The sequence below is a fragment of the Prionailurus viverrinus genome, chromosome X (genome assembly GCF_022837055.1).
Source record: "Prionailurus viverrinus isolate Anna chromosome X, UM_Priviv_1.0, whole genome shotgun sequence".
Classification (NCBI taxonomy): Eukaryota; Metazoa; Chordata; class Mammalia; order Carnivora; family Felidae; genus Prionailurus; species Prionailurus viverrinus.
This window is the reverse complement of record NC_062579.1, coordinates 33,012,839-33,028,329: the sequence shown is the minus strand read 5'-3', so window position 1 is coordinate 33,028,329 and position 15,491 is coordinate 33,012,839. Positions and strand designations below refer to the sequence as shown.

Sequence of the window (15,491 nt, the reverse complement as noted above, 5' to 3'; positions counted from 1 at the left end):
AATCAGTTGAGGGAGAAGTAAATAATCTTCAGGCACTTTGAAGACTTGAAGTTTAAAATGTGCCATTTATGTTCAGAAAAAGACCTCAACGTCACCAATATGTTGCTCTTACAATAACATGCGTCTTAACATTTCCGCTTACATGTTAATGCTTAAGAAGTTAAATAGAGAAAATAATTCGCACGAAAAGAAATCTCCCTGTTCACTTTCCCTGGATCCTGGTCACAACACGGACAGCTCTTCCTCGAATGGGAGGGGAATAGGGATTCACAAGCCCTCACCTGGCACCAAGGAGAGATTGCGGTTTCAAAGCAACCAAGGTGGTATCCTCCCTCCAAGGAGAAAAATTCACAGCCTTTTCAAATGTCAAGTTTTTTGTGTCTAGGAAGTCAGTAAAGTTTTTAAATTAAGTACATCACATACTTTGTTAAGGAGTGGGAAATGCAAAACCCACCTCTCATATGGTGAGATGGGTGTATTTAACGACAGCAACTTGTCCAAATAAGGTTAACCTATTCTGCTTGTTCACTGTTAAGGAAGCCTGGAATTGAGCAACTTTTACATTAAAGCTACCACTTGGGAACTGCAAACAGTGTATAGGACTTTTGCTCAAATTAACAAATCCAGATATAATATATTTAAGGTGAAAAACAGGATCTATCTGGTGTTAAAATTTCCTAATTTTACAGAAAACCTTGAGGCATTGATGGAACTATGGAGTGCTGCAAATAAGATACCCAAAGCTTTATCTTAAATACCTGCCCCTTTTAATCACAAAATAAAGCAATTCTCATTTTTGTTTCTGCTTTGTTCAGTTCCAACTATAGCCTTTTTGACAAAACATTTTCCTATTAACTGAATTGTAAAAAATACAACCAAGCTTGTGCTCATTAAATATACATGTATATAAAAAACATACAAAAAGTACAAGATTGATTAGGAAACTTTTACAGCGTCAACATCCTGTTTTCTCTAAATCTTTAGTAAAGGGCCAAAGGTTGAATCTTTCTGTGCACAAAAACTTAACGTGACTGAACTCCTGAATTCAGTGTCATGCCTAAGCATGCTATGCACAGAATTTTAATATGCAGTCCTTCAAAAAAAACGAAACAAAAATGGACAAAAAAAAAAAAAGAAAAAAATTAAACAAAAAAAACCAAAAACCCAAAAACAAAAACACACCACAGGACAAAAAGTTCTTCGTAAATCAAATTCTATTTGTGAATTCAGCAAAATAATTTCTATAAAATAAAACAGCAAAATATTTAAATAGAAGAGGGTGGACTGTATCTGAAGGGGTATTTGGTTTTTAGACAGGTTCCAAAAAGTACACACATTCAAGTTACCAATTCGCTTTTAAATACAGTATTAACTGATGAGTTTCTTATCTTTAATTAAATGTTTATGCTGCAATTATGATACCTCAATTAACTAACCAGTAGTTTCCTTTTTAATTAGACCCTGCTTCGAACATGGAAAGTTTTGGAATCATGGACAAGGAGCTAGGACAAGTCTTGCTTTCAAGTAAAACTGTGACTGAGCAGAAAACTCAGCCAGACGTCTTGGGGCAAGTGGTGCTCCAAGTACTGTGGGATTCTGGTGACTTCCACTTCACTGGGGTCCAGCAGAAGGAAAGTTTTAGAAGATTCACCTAATAAGCTCTACCAAAGAAACGAAACAAGCACACCAAATACAGTCTTCTATTATGCTCCAAGCATCCTGGCATAGCAAATTTTTGCATATTTGTTTTAAATCTTTAAAAATTCCCATTACTCATAGATTTCTTTATCCCACCCAGAGATTGAACTGTCCAACATTAGACATAAGCAACCTATGTGTAACTGAAAACCGCCTGTTTAATCACGTCTCCCCTTGTTTTATATTTATAGTCTAGGTGTGAGAAGGCAAAGCTCTGAGCGATACAGCTGTCACACTGGGACAACCGCGGTCATTATGGTAATTTTTTCCTCATTGGCTACACTAACCTGGTGTGAAGCCATGCTAAATGTTACAGCTTAACTATAGCTTCAAAGTGATTAACCTAATGTCAGAATAAAAAGGCAATGAAAAAGATCTAGACACAATGTTACATCACCAATTTTCCACATCAACCAAATAATTTAAAGGTTACCAGCCTTACATTGCTCATAGTAAAACTGCCTCCAGTGGCAAAGAATGAACATGAAACGATTGGTGTGGTTGACATGGACGGGCTCTGGTTTGTTGTTGGTGGTGTATTTTTTGTTTTTTTTTGTAAAGGAATAGATCCAACTGCCATGAGGCAGGCAACACTGGTTGCAGAGTGCAATGGGTAGAACAAGAAAATTACCTTTTGTAGTTTTTGTAGATCTGTGAGTCTCCTCAAGAAAAGTTTCTTGCTTAAGAATTAACAGTCAAACATTAATATACTATATACACCTTTGCCATTTACACATTAGCATCAGGCCATTTATTACAAAACACTATACACTTTCCACTGCAGGCGGGTTATATATGGACAGCAAATTTCTGCAGATAAGACAGTGAATAAACTCTCCACTCCAAGTTGATTAGGAATAGTTTTTCTAGTTTTAAATATTAGCCAGACACAGAAAAAGGTTGGACTGTAAGGCCTGGGTGCACAGTCTTGATGGAACCAGTTAAGTATGTGCATTTCACTGATCCTTCGTCTGAGGTGGGGACACTTCTTCACTGCCTTCGTAATTTTCTTGTGCTCGCTGGCCAGTTCTCTGAGGGTTGTTCATGTGATGTGCTGCTGGGCCTGTATATGGCTGTCCGTGCACATGGTTATTCTGAGAGGGGAGAAGAGATCTACGTTAAGACTTTTTCACATATTAAACTTTCAAAATCATGGGCTGAAAACATTTCTTTTATTCCTGGGACTTACAAAAAGTCAATATGCTGGGCCTAATGGTGAGGGGAAAAAAATGGTTTGGAAGAGAAAAACCCAGGGCCCCTGGGTGGCTCAGTCAGTTAACTGGCCGACTTTGGCTGAGGTCACGATCTCACGGTTTGTTGGCACGAGCTCCAAGTCCGGCTCTGTGCTGACAGCTGGGAGCCTGCTTCGGATTCTGTGTCTCCCTCACCCTCTGTCCCTCCCTTGCTTGTGTGTGCGCGCTCTCTCTCTCTCTCTCTTGAAAACGAGTAAACTTAAAAAAAAATTTTTTTAAACAAAAAAACACACACCACCTAAACTGCAACCCCCCGAGCCCCAAATAAAAGCAATGTAGGTCTGTGTAAAGTTTTAGCTGAAGTGATTTTTAGTGCCCCAAATTATTTAGACCAAAGTCTGACAAATAAAGAGATTATAGCCTATTTATCGTCAAAAAACATTTACAAAAAATGATTTCTGAGCCAGAATACATCTATTCTGACTCTTCCAAGCACCTTGAAGCTTCTATAGGATAATGATGAATCTGATCACAGGACATCTGCATTAGCAGCGACCTTGAACACAGAATGGTGTCACTAAAAACAAGGCTAAAGATCTGGATTAACCAAGCATGAGTAATACAGGAGCTTTCTCAGGGCTGAGGAAAGGAACTTTCTTCCTCGTGAATTTGGTTTTGTAACGTTTTAAACCCATGAACCCTCATTTTTCTGTACATTCCCACCAACCAAGAAGATTTTAGATCTTTCTAGAATTTGGATTACAAAAATAAATATTATGAATATGCATTTTCTAACTATTCAGTATGCTTCTGTTTCCAGCCTGAAATATAGTCTGAAAATATAACTGGTTTCCAGACTAGCACCAAGCATCAATCACCTGGGGACATGTCAGAAATGTAGATTTTTCTGGTTCTACCCCAGAGCTAAAGGAATCAGAAGCTTGGGGTGGGGGCCCAGCAACCTGTGCTATAACAAGCCCAGCAGGGGGGCGCCTGGGTGGCTCAGTCGGTTAAGCGGCCGACTTCGGCTCAGGTCAGGATCTCACGGTCCGTGAGTTCGAGCCCTGCATCGGGCTCTGTGCTGACAGCTCAGAGCCTGGAGCCTGCTTCGGATTCTGTGTCTCCCTCTCTCTCTGCCCCTCCCCCGTTCATGCTCTGTCTCTGTCTCAAAAATAAATAAATGTTCAAAAAAAAAAATTTTTAACAAGCCCAGCAGGGGGTTTTGTTTTTTTTTTAAAGATTTTATTTTTTAAAAGCTTATTTATTTTGAGAGAGAGAGCAGAGCTAGTAGGGGAAGGGCAGAGAGACAGGAAGAGACAATCCCAAGTAGGGTCCCTGCTGCTAGTGCAGAGCTCCACAGCACAGGCCTCACATAGGGCTCAATGACCTTAAGACCTTGATATCATGACCTGAGCCGAAATCAAGGGTCAGACGCTCAACCTACTGAGCCACCCAGGCGTCCCACCTCTGACCAAGGGGGGAAATTTTTTTTTAATGTACTTATTTTGAGAGGGAGAACAGAAGTGGGGAAGGAGCAGAGAGAGCAGGGGACAAAGGATCCGAAGCAGGCTCTGTCCTGACAGCAGAGGCAGAAGAGAGCCTGATGTGGGGCTTGAACCCATGAATCACAAGATCATGACCTGGGCTGAAGTCAGACAGACACTTAACTGGCGAGCAATCTAGGTGCTCCCAGGGGAAAAATTTTTGATGTTTGTTCAAGTTTGAGCATCACTGCCTCAAAAGATGTGAATTAGTCACACCTGGTTTAGAAGGAAAAGTTCTCGTTTAGAAAATTTCATCATTTAAATGTTATTTAGCTACTGATCTTATAGGAAATTTTATGGAAATCGGTCAAATCCTTGGTATTTTTTAAACAGTTGTTACTGTCATTGAAGTCTTGGTTAAGCTAAGTAACCAAGAACAATTTCCTTCATTGCCGCATCTTAAATGTCTTTGGAATCCATTTGTAGTCTCTAACAGGAAATGTCATAATCCCTTTTACTAAGTATCATTTTATGTGGACATCAATTGTCACACAGTTTTAGTAACATAGGAGTACAAAGAAGGGCACATATTTGACCAGGAAAACACAACAGGGAGGAGCTGAAACACATCATACTGTGACCCTGTCCCAACGATTATTCTTTTGATCATGCCCTAAAGGTAGTCTAGTCTTTACTCCTTTGCAGTCACAACAAAAAATTTAGTCATCGTTTAAATAAAGCATAAAAGTAGGTTCTAGGGATGAAAACAAAAACCGGCCCCCCATTTACCTGTTGATACTGAGATCCAGGTGAGTGGGGGTACAACGGGGCATCTTCAGGTGGAGGCGACTCATGCTCATCAGGGGCATCTTGGTCGTCCGGCTCCTAATTTTAAAAATTTAAAGATAAAAATAAAATTGAATCTGCCTACATAATTGTTTTTTTTCTAGTTGAAATAAAAACTTAACCTACAAAACGGACTCACAACTTTCCTTTTACTGAAGAGCAACAAATGTAAAGCAGATGAAAAAACCTGATTTGGATTCTCTGAGAGAGACTACATTTCAGAAATTTCTATAGAAGGCGGCTCCCCTCATTAACTGAAGACTACACTGGCCTATAAAGGAAAAAATTGCTTTCTTTCATTTCTATCTGCTATACACTTGTGGCTCTTTTTTCTTTCTTTCTTTTGTTCTTTTTTTTTTTTTTTTACCTCCTCTGGACAGAGTTCACAAGCTTTTGCAAGTGTCATCCTGGCACTATGTGATCTCTCCAAGAAATAACCATTTGATGTTTCATTGCTTTGCACTGGAGGAGACCAGTTGTTGTAAGTGTATTGAGGATTGCCAGTATATGGTCGTCTTTCAAGTTCATCCCCGAGCCATTCCACTGCCCAGGTCCACTTTCTCTTAAGATCTCCGTTGCCCTTCAAAAGAAAATAAAACCATGTATGTAAAAGGCTCTGGAATATTTCTCAAAGTTAAAATTTAACTCCAAATTCCCACTATTCCTTTTTTTAAAAATGGAATCCCTAACTCGGATTCCGATTTGTACAAAACTGTAAGAAACAACCCTCACCTGCAGAATCTGGTAAGCAACAGGACAATTGCTAAAAAGAGCTACCATACATTTTATACACTGGTATGCTCTTTTTTGATAGTGATTCTTCGAGCGCTGGATTGTGTCAAACAGCCCATCTCGGTCATCTGGGATTCCTTTAAGTGCATTATGAATTCTGAAAAAGAACCGAATATAAAAACCTGAAAGATCAAACAGCAGCTAACATTCCTTGAATGTACTAATGCTAGACAGCAGGTCATTACTGTCAAGGGGTACTGACAGGTTAAACGGCTTGCCCAAGATCAGGCAGCCACCTAGCAGTCTGTGCTCTTACCAACCTGTTACCAATCGAAAATGACTTTGTGATGTAATTCAAATACATTACTGGAAGTGAATTTAGGACACTAAGAGCAATACACACTTAAGAGTTTGCTTCAAGTCGGTCCCTTTTATAAAGCTGCATTTCTTTAGGAAGTTAGAAATCAGTGACTGTGACACAGTGATATAATTTGGAAGTACAAAATGACCTTGAATTCTAATCATGAGGTGCTATACGACAAAGTAATTTTCAACAATACTACTACAATTTAGCTGATTTGCCAAAGATGGGTGGTTTCATTTCAGTTTGTGCCAAGTCACAAAAGAACAATATACAGTCAATGATTTCTTGTTCTCCCCCCTACCTCAATAAGCAACTTAAAAAAATTATAGCGGCAAAAAAGCACCCTGTTTGTGTTAAAAACCTCACCCACCAGTAAACAAAATGGGGTGTATACACACTGTGGATTATTATTCAGCCTTAAAAAGGAATGAAATTAAGACACATGCTACAACCTGTTTGAGTCGTGAAGACATGAAGTAATGGGGAGTTATGGTTTAATAGGCACAGAGTTTCAGTTTGGGATGATAAAGTTCTAGAGATGGATAGTGGTAATGGTAACAGCATTATGAACAGAGTGAACGCCAATGAATTGTAACTTAAAAATGGTTAAAATGGTAAATCCTATGTTATGAATACTTTGCAGTTTAACTAAAAAAATAACAGTAAAATAAAAAATTTACCTTCCTGCAATTCTACTCTGAGAATTGAAAACAGAGGTTTAAAAAAAAAAAAAACCACATATACAAATGTTCACCGTAGTATTCACAACAGCCAAAAGGTAGAAACTACCAAAAGTCTAACAATGGATGAATGAATAAAGAGTGTGGTATATCCGTACAATGGAGTGTTATTTGGCCATAAAAAGGAATGAAGTACCGATAGATGCTCTAACACAGAAGACCTTGAAAACATTATGCCAAGTGAAAGAAACCAGACACAAAAGGACATTTTATAGGATTCCATTTATATGAAGCACACAGGCAAATCCAGAGACAGAAAGCAGGTTAGTCGTTACTGGGGGATGGGGGGTAATAGGGAGTGACTGCTTAATTGCATATGGGGTTTCCTTTTGGAATAAAAATGTTTTGGAATTAGATAGTCGTAATGATTGTACAACACTGTGAATGTACTAAAACCCACTGAATTGTATACTTTAAACCAGTTAAAATGGTGAATTTAACCTCCATAAAGAAACACTACCTGTATAGTCAGGAATTACAAAAAAAACAAAAAACCTTACATAAACCAGAAATTTTACTTAGTAGATAAAAACGCAAGTTTGGTTTTTGTTTTTGCATTACATGCATTCCTGAAATCTTTTGTTTGGAAATCATGACTTCAGCAATTTTGCAAGGTTTAATAATTTCAGACTAATCAATCATGTACAGGCTTCTTGCTGTTTAATCTGAAACACTTCAGTGTATACTGTTTTTGCCTTCAGTTTTTTCAAGTGATAATGAAGTATAAGGCATTATTTCTACCACATCACATCTTCTTCCCATTAGTATTAACTGCTCTCAAATGCTGTTTTGATCAATATTATCTTTGCCTGCTTTATTCCCCAATGCCTGCTAGTGCAAGGCACATGGTAGACAGATACTCCGTAAATATTCATACACTGCTTACCGAATGAACTCAAAGCTCACTATGAGAAAATTATTTTCAAGCTTGGGCCAGTGATTCATAGTAATAATACCTTACTAATCTCATTACACAAAACTCAACTGTCCGTATTTATTCCAGCACACGTGACTTTCCCATTCCTGCTTGCTTCAATAACTCAAGAGAACTAAGATGTAACCAACTCTTTTAAAGCTATACATGCTTATGATATTTTTAAATGAAAAGAGTGAAAGATTCCATTAAAAACACCTTTTTTCAAAAAAAAAAAAAAAAAAGTTTATTTATTTTGAGAGAGAGATATAGCACAGTGGGTTAAGGGGCAGAGAGAAAGAGAATCCCAAGCAGGCTCCATGCTGTCATTGCAGAGCCCAATGCGGCGCTTGAATTCATGAACCTTGAGATCATGACGTGAGCTAAAGAGTCCAATGCCTAACCAACTGTGCCACCCGAGTGCCCCCCATTAAAAACAATTCTTAAGAAAAATGTCAAATCCTAGAATCCTGCTGAGAAGGGTACTGGACAGTGCTCAAAATACACGGTTATAGTTTTGGAACTACTGATTTTTTTTGTCTCCTGAAAACTGATTTTTGGTTTAATGCTATTTTTACAAACAGTAATATGACTTGAATCTACGATGGTAATTTTGGAGATAATCTGGAAATATGGATTCATGAATTCTGGCATTTGCAATCCCCACTAAGACTCAAAATTGTAATTTCTCTTTAAGTGTTTTGTTATAGAACTTGTTTTCAAGTTGCTGTTTTAATTATTATATTGACAGATAGGAGGCGGTCCATTATATAGATTTTGAACTGTTTCTGTCAACTAATTCCATACTTCACCATCATCTGTATAATTCTTGGGATTAAAGATAATACATTAAACTTTAGGACAGAAAGAACAAACGGAGGAATTCTGGAGAAAGCCTGAGGGGATAGTTATGCTGGATAACCTCAGTTAAAAAAAAAAAAAGAAGGGGGCACCTCGGTGGCTCAGTCAGTGGAGTGACCGACTCTTGGTTTCGGCTCAAGTCATGGTCTCACAGTTTCGCGCATTTGAGCCCCATGTCGGGCTCTGCGCTGGCAGTGTGGAGACTGCTTGGGATTCTCTCTGCCCCTCCCCTGCTCTCTTCTCTCAAAATAAGGAAATAAACTTAAAAAAAAAAAAAAAAAGCACACTTTAAAAAAGGTTACGTATAGATTGGTTGACACGAACACAACCAGAGGCTTGCAGGAAGCCAACCCCGTATTTCCCCCAGGAGCACTGGTTCAGCACTCCCCCATTCAGTGTTCACAGCAACTTTAGAATATGTAACTACCATGAATAATGAGAACTCACTGTGCTTAACTTACCTAAGGACTATTTTTAGATAACCAAATGTTACCTTACCTCATGTGACTAATTTTAAAAGAACCCTAGCATGTCATTAATGAACTTAACATATTTACCAAAAGCTTATGCTAGTTTTCCTTAATTAAAAAAAAATTTGACAGCTAGTGGTAAGCACGCAACACGGGCAACTTTTTATTCACTCTTAAGCTTTTAAGAGGACACATTTATTAGATCTCCAGGAGGTATTAAAAAAAAAAGTGCTGACTGGCAATTTCAGTTAGTCTAAAAGTTGGGCAAGTAAAAAAGAGGCTCAAACCTGTGAGTCTGCCAGGAGTCCTCAATCAGTAAGATTTGCAAAAGCAGATCCAAATAGGGCCGGAGTTCGTAAGTGTAGGAATATGCAACCTAAAATCAGGAAAGACACGGTGAGATAACTTGTTTAAAGGAATGACAAATGACAAATTATAGAGACGTATGAATGTTTATTTTCCTAACCTGCCAGAGAAGTTCACTGAGGACAGTAGATGAGAACTGAGGATTCTCCCAGCAGCAAAAACGAAGCAATTTGACAGTTTCCTCCGAGTTACTGCAGTCCTCGATGATTTTCTTCACATAACTTGTTCTCACAAACAAAATATCTGCCACATTCTGCTGAATTGGCATTATAGGTTGTGATAAATTAGGATCACCAAAAGGATTGGGAAGAGGAGGATTACCTAGAATACAGATTTGTCATCAATGAAAAACGAATAGGCTTCTCCACAATAATCTACAGGTTTCGCCACAGAAAACAGCTTATGAAGTTTGTATTTTCAAAAAGTAACATTTTAAATCAATATTCCTAAGTACAATGAAACAATGAAGAAAGGAGTATCAGGCATTACAATAACCAGATAGACCAAGATGATAAGATGCAAACTTTAAATGCCAACACTGCCATTTTCCTGTATAAAAAGTTAATTCGTAAACTACTTCATAAGGTATCAACCTCAGTAGCAAGTAGACAAAGATCCCCTTTAAACATGTGAAAAAGGTATAGAGCCCAAAATATTACAAAATATTCCAAAGCACAGATAGTCGGACTCTTGTTTTTATAAACATCTTCAGAATTAAAAGTAATTAACTGGGCACTACATATGGCCAGCAGTATTTAAAACCCAATGTAAAGAATGGGGCATTTGATTTTACCATTGATTGAAGACTGCATTCTTGAAGAGACATTGCAACAGCGGATCAGCTGTGACACTACCGAGTACAGTTTGCCTAATTCAGCATACTGGTACTTGATTGGAGGACCTGGACCTTCATCTAAAGATACGAGCATAAAGGTAGCAGGTACATTCAATTTCAGAAGTTGTGTCTTCTCTGCCACACCTACAGTGAAAGACGAAGAAGCGGGAAGAATTACAAAAGAGAAAAGAATTCAGATGGTAAGGGCTTCGTAATAACAGTAGTTACATAAAATATTTTTTTAATAATTTTTATAATCACGAGACCACTCTTAGCACTCAGAGAATTATTTAACCAAACAGAAAAGCTATGTCACATAATTGGATTTAAGTTTTAAGATGGTGAAATAAAGACCAGGACATTCCAGTCAAACCAGGCATAAAGAAAACGACCACCTTCTATGGCCTGAGCATCTAGGGGGACTAACCTACAGTGCCATCCTCATCGTTAGGGAGGATGACGAAAACTAAGTGAGAAACAAGAATTCTTATGTAAACTGCCTCTCCAATTTCTTCCACAGCTAAGCTGCTTGAAAACCATGCCTAAATTTGGTTTCTTCCCCCTTTCTTGGAGCAAAGCTAAGGAATAGTTCTAAACTGTAACTACTTCCTCTCCTACTTGGATTCCTCTCACATTTGCTTTCAACCTCCTCTCCTCGGTCTCATTTGTGAGTCCTCCTTCCTCTGTCTCTGAAAAATCAATGTGCCTCAAAGTTCCCACACGAGGCTATCTTCTCCCTCTGTATGCTTTTCCTGAATGATCAAACCCACACTAATGGCTTCATGTTCCAGCTATTTTCACCCAGAGGATTCCAGAAGACTTACAGACAAATATCTTAAGTATTCTACTGAATAATGAACATCACTATTTGGGTATCCAATAGGCTCAAACTCAATTTGCCCAAACTGAACGTTCACTCCCCTTATCCATGTCTTTCCAGTCCCCCCCCCCCCCCCCGCCATACATGGCCCCCACTATCTATTCAGTTGGAATCCTGGGCAAATTTTTAAAATATAACTTATTGTCAAATTGGTTTCCAAATAACACCCAGTGCTCATCCCAACAAGGGCTCTCCTCAATGCCCAACACCCACCTTCCCCTCTCTCCCAGCCCCCATCAACCCTCAGTCCGTTCTCACTATCCAAGAGTCTCTTATGGGTTGCCTCCCTCCCTCTCTGTAACTGTTTTTTCCCCCTTCCCCTCCCCCATGGTCTTCTGTTAAGTTTGTCAAGATCCACATGAGTGAAAACATGGTATCTGTCTTTCTCTTATTTCACTTAGCACAATACCCTCCAGTTCCATCCACGTTGCTGCAAATGCCCAGATTTCATTCTTTCTCATTGCCAAGTAGTATTCCATTGTATATATAAACCACATCTTCTTTATCCACTCGCCAATAATGGACATTTAGGCTCTTTCCATAATTTGGCTATTATTGAAAGTGCTGCTAGGAACACTGGGGTACATGTGTCCCTATATGCATCAGCACTCCTATATCCCTTGGGTAAATTCCCAACTGGCATCACTCTTAACATCTCTTCTGTGTTCCCCTCTCCTTAATATCCAATCATTGATTTCTACTGACTTTGCAAAGTACCAGAATCTGTCCACTTGGATCCCCCCCACTCCACTGTCCGTTCCCCAGTACAGGCCACAACGATCTTCTGCTATAGATCATTTTAACAATCTATAGTCTCATTTCCCTACAATCCATCCCACACTGTGGTCAGAATGATCTTTCTACAAGGTATGTCCTTTAAAAACTCTTACCATGGTTCATCAATGCCCTTAGGATTTAGTCCAGAATCCCTCACAAGGCTTGCCACAATAGCCTGATCAGAGAATCCTGTCCAGTGCTCTGCCATCACCACCTTAGATCAATTCTAGACTGAATAACTTTCACCTCATCCAAACTGAGTTTATGCTAAGTCTCTGCATCTGCTGTTCACTCTGGATGGAAAACTCAGCAACCAATTCCCACATCAACCTCTCCATTAAGTCCCCTAAACTCCCCAAATCTGATCTGGTAACCCTGTGATATACTACCACAGCACTTTGTACTTTCCCTATTATAACCATTAACATACTTTATGGCAGTTATCTTTCTATTTGCTTCTATACCCCATTAGACAAGACACTTTTTTTAATTGTCACATTCCAAAAGGTATAATGAATACAGGTGCACAATCCCTTATCTGAAATCCTGAGATTCAAAAAGCTCTTATTATAAATATAAACAAAATTATTTCATAAAGTTGGGTGCCAAAATGTGTTTGCTGGGAAAAGCTAGCCTGAAGTGACAAGAGGCTATTTCTAGTCTTCATTTATCCCCACGAATTAACACTATTCGTGTTTTACTGTAGAAATATTAATGTGTATGTTTATAAGGTGCTGTCTTGGATCCTGCTATAGGGATGTTACATAATGCGTGATATATATACCGCCTTACCGTTCTTAAATCTAAATAATTCTGAACCCGAAAGCATATGTGGTCTTAAGAATTTCATGTTAAAGTTTACGGATCTGTATTTTAGCAGGGAAATTTTAATTACATTATGGACCAATGATGTATGGTTTGTGAATAGGCAATACCTAAAAAAGAGAGTTGAACAAAATAGGATTTTTGTGAATGCCTAAATTTGATATTTCATAGTTTGAAATAGATTCCACTTGCTTGTTTGTGTCATAAATACTCTCTCCCTTCTCAACTACAAATAACCAAGCATCTCTAGTATGGAGAGATAAAGGAAAAAACCAATTACAGAGACAAAAAGTAGAATGTTGCTTATGTTAAAAGAGCCAGAGATCAACTGGTGATCAGTAGGTTCACATACAAAACAAACATGGAATGACAGGGATGTTTGATTATTTCTGGAACTTAATTTTGGATATATGTTTTTTTTTTCTTTTAAACTTTTTTAAATTTTTTTTTTTTTTCAACGTTTATTTACTTTTGGGACAGAGAGAGACAGAGCATGAACGGCCGAGGGGCAGAGAGAGAGGGAGACACAGAATCGGAAACAGGCTCCAGGCTCTGAGCCATCAGCCCAGAGCCCGACGCGGGGCTCTAACTCACGGACCGCGAGATCGTGACCTGGCTGAAGTCGGACGCCTAACTGACTGCGCCACCCAGGCGCCCCTTTTCTTTTAAACTTTTAAAGAAGTTATTTAAAAAATCACCTAAGTCTTTGAATCAGTTCCCAATCTGGCCAAATATTATCATTGCTAAGATTCTAAATGGAATGTCTCAATAAATCATTTGGGGATCAGTGCACTAACACTTGGTCGGTAAGAAATTTTTATAATTTTAGGGGCACCTGGCTGGCTCAGCCAGAAGAGCATGCGACTCTTGACCTCAACCATAGGAAATTTACCTCATACAAAGCCAATTAACAAACACCAAAATGACAATGGAAGGATTTTTGAATATTTCTCATTATTCGTTCAACATTTACTGAGGCTAGTGCACAGTTTTGCAATCGAGTTGGGGAGAAACACCAAAATTTGAATACAATCAAAAACAACAGAGACTAAATATAAGATAGGATAACATACTTTTAAGGTAAGTATTATTGAATCAGGTGATGTTAGAAAGGTTGCTTTGAAAAGTCTTGTTAAACAGAGATAATAACATAAATAGGGTAACAGAACATTTATGTTATCTCTAACTTTAATTTACTTTACTTCAACAAAAACTTACGTACAGAGTAAGTCCTTTCCCCAAACCTGGGTGACTATTCACAACCCTCTGGGGACTTTTTGAAAAGGTGGATTCCTTGTGCTAGCTCTGAGAATTCTGATTCAGTTGGTGTGGGATGGGGCCTAGGAATCAGTATTTTCAAATCCAGACATAAAAATATGACTAAGACACAGATCCTGACCTGTGTCTATTGCAGAGATACACATAAATAAAGTACAAAGTGAAAAGTGCAGTAAAGAAGGTTTCATTACTTGGCTTAAAAGACTCTGCCAGTTAAAAGATTAAAACAATTATAAAAACTTAAATTCTTACCTAAATTGGCATACATTACAAACAGATTGAAATACTGCTGCAAATGACGCCCATGCTCTGAAACTTCCCTTCTCAAGAGATTTAGAACTGCCCTTAGTAGGTGATCGCTCAGGCTTAAGTTGTCATAAGCCTGTAAAGGATAAAACATTGGCTATTTTTCAGTGATAAGATATAGGTACAATGTACTTCTATTTGCATAAAAAAGGGATACACGTGCACGTGCACTCACACACGTGTGTTCACACAGTAAGTTCAATCCAGGCAGAAATTTCTGGAAGGAACAATCACACAAGAGACGATTAAAAAGGGATGCTTCTTAGGAAAGGGAATGAAGATCTGAGGTAGAGTTCATTATAGAGCCTTCCATGCTGTTTTAATTTTTAATAAATGCAAGTCCATTAAAAAAAAAGAAGCTTTAGAAATAACCTACATAACAATACGTATAATTAAGCCACTGTTTGTAACTGAATGAACAGTCAATAATTGCTATTCATTGCTGCGAAGTACCTTTAATGGAACTCCTAGACATCAGTGGTATGGTGTGTGTGCACACACATTTGTTAGGCAAACATATGAAACAGATGTACATATACTTGTGACTTCAACTTCCAGGAAAGAGAGTTGTAAGCATTTAATCATTAGAAAGAAAACCCGGCAATTACCTGACTAGAAGGTCCAGGAGATGCGAAAGGTGAAGGACACGGCCCATCTTGCAAGGAAAAATGTGCAATAAAAACTATAAGTTTTGCAAATGCACCCCTCACTTCTGCACTAGGGCACTCCAGAAGATATTCAGAAAAGCGATTTGAAACATTAAAAAGGACATTGTGAGCAAACCAAAATCGTACATTCTTGCTGTGACGAAGGAGAATACACAATGCATCATACCTAAGACAAAACACAAAAATCTATGAATACCAATTCAATGATGTGTCTCATATATAGTACAGATTTGGGTCTTTATGAACCCAATAAAA

At 38.3% G+C, this 15,491-nt stretch overlaps 1 protein-coding gene across 4 annotated transcripts in view; it reads right to left on the bottom strand.

Annotated features, from left to right (window-relative positions):
• Nucleotides 1-750: 750 nt before the first annotated feature.
• The window catches only part of USP9X (ubiquitin specific peptidase 9 X-linked), a 96,861-nt gene continuing 82,120 nt past the window's right edge, over nt 751-15,491 (bottom strand). For all 4 annotated transcript variants that reach the window (XM_047843207.1, XM_047843208.1, XM_047843209.1 and 1 more), the window contains 9 exons: nt 15,177-15,402; nt 14,515-14,644; nt 10,461-10,646; nt 9,768-9,988; nt 9,589-9,677; nt 5,954-6,110; nt 5,589-5,801; nt 5,165-5,260; nt 751-2,792 (listed from right to left, as the gene is read on the bottom strand). In XM_047843207.1, the coding sequence (XP_047699163.1) occupies nt 2,655-2,792; nt 5,165-5,260; nt 5,589-5,801; nt 5,954-6,110; nt 9,589-9,677; nt 9,768-9,988; nt 10,461-10,646; nt 14,515-14,644; nt 15,177-15,402 (1,456 nt within the window). In that variant the 3' untranslated portion in view covers nt 751-2,654. The remainder of the gene's footprint in view (nt 2,793-5,164; nt 5,261-5,588; nt 5,802-5,953; nt 6,111-9,588; nt 9,678-9,767; nt 9,989-10,460; nt 10,647-14,514; nt 14,645-15,176; nt 15,403-15,491) is intronic.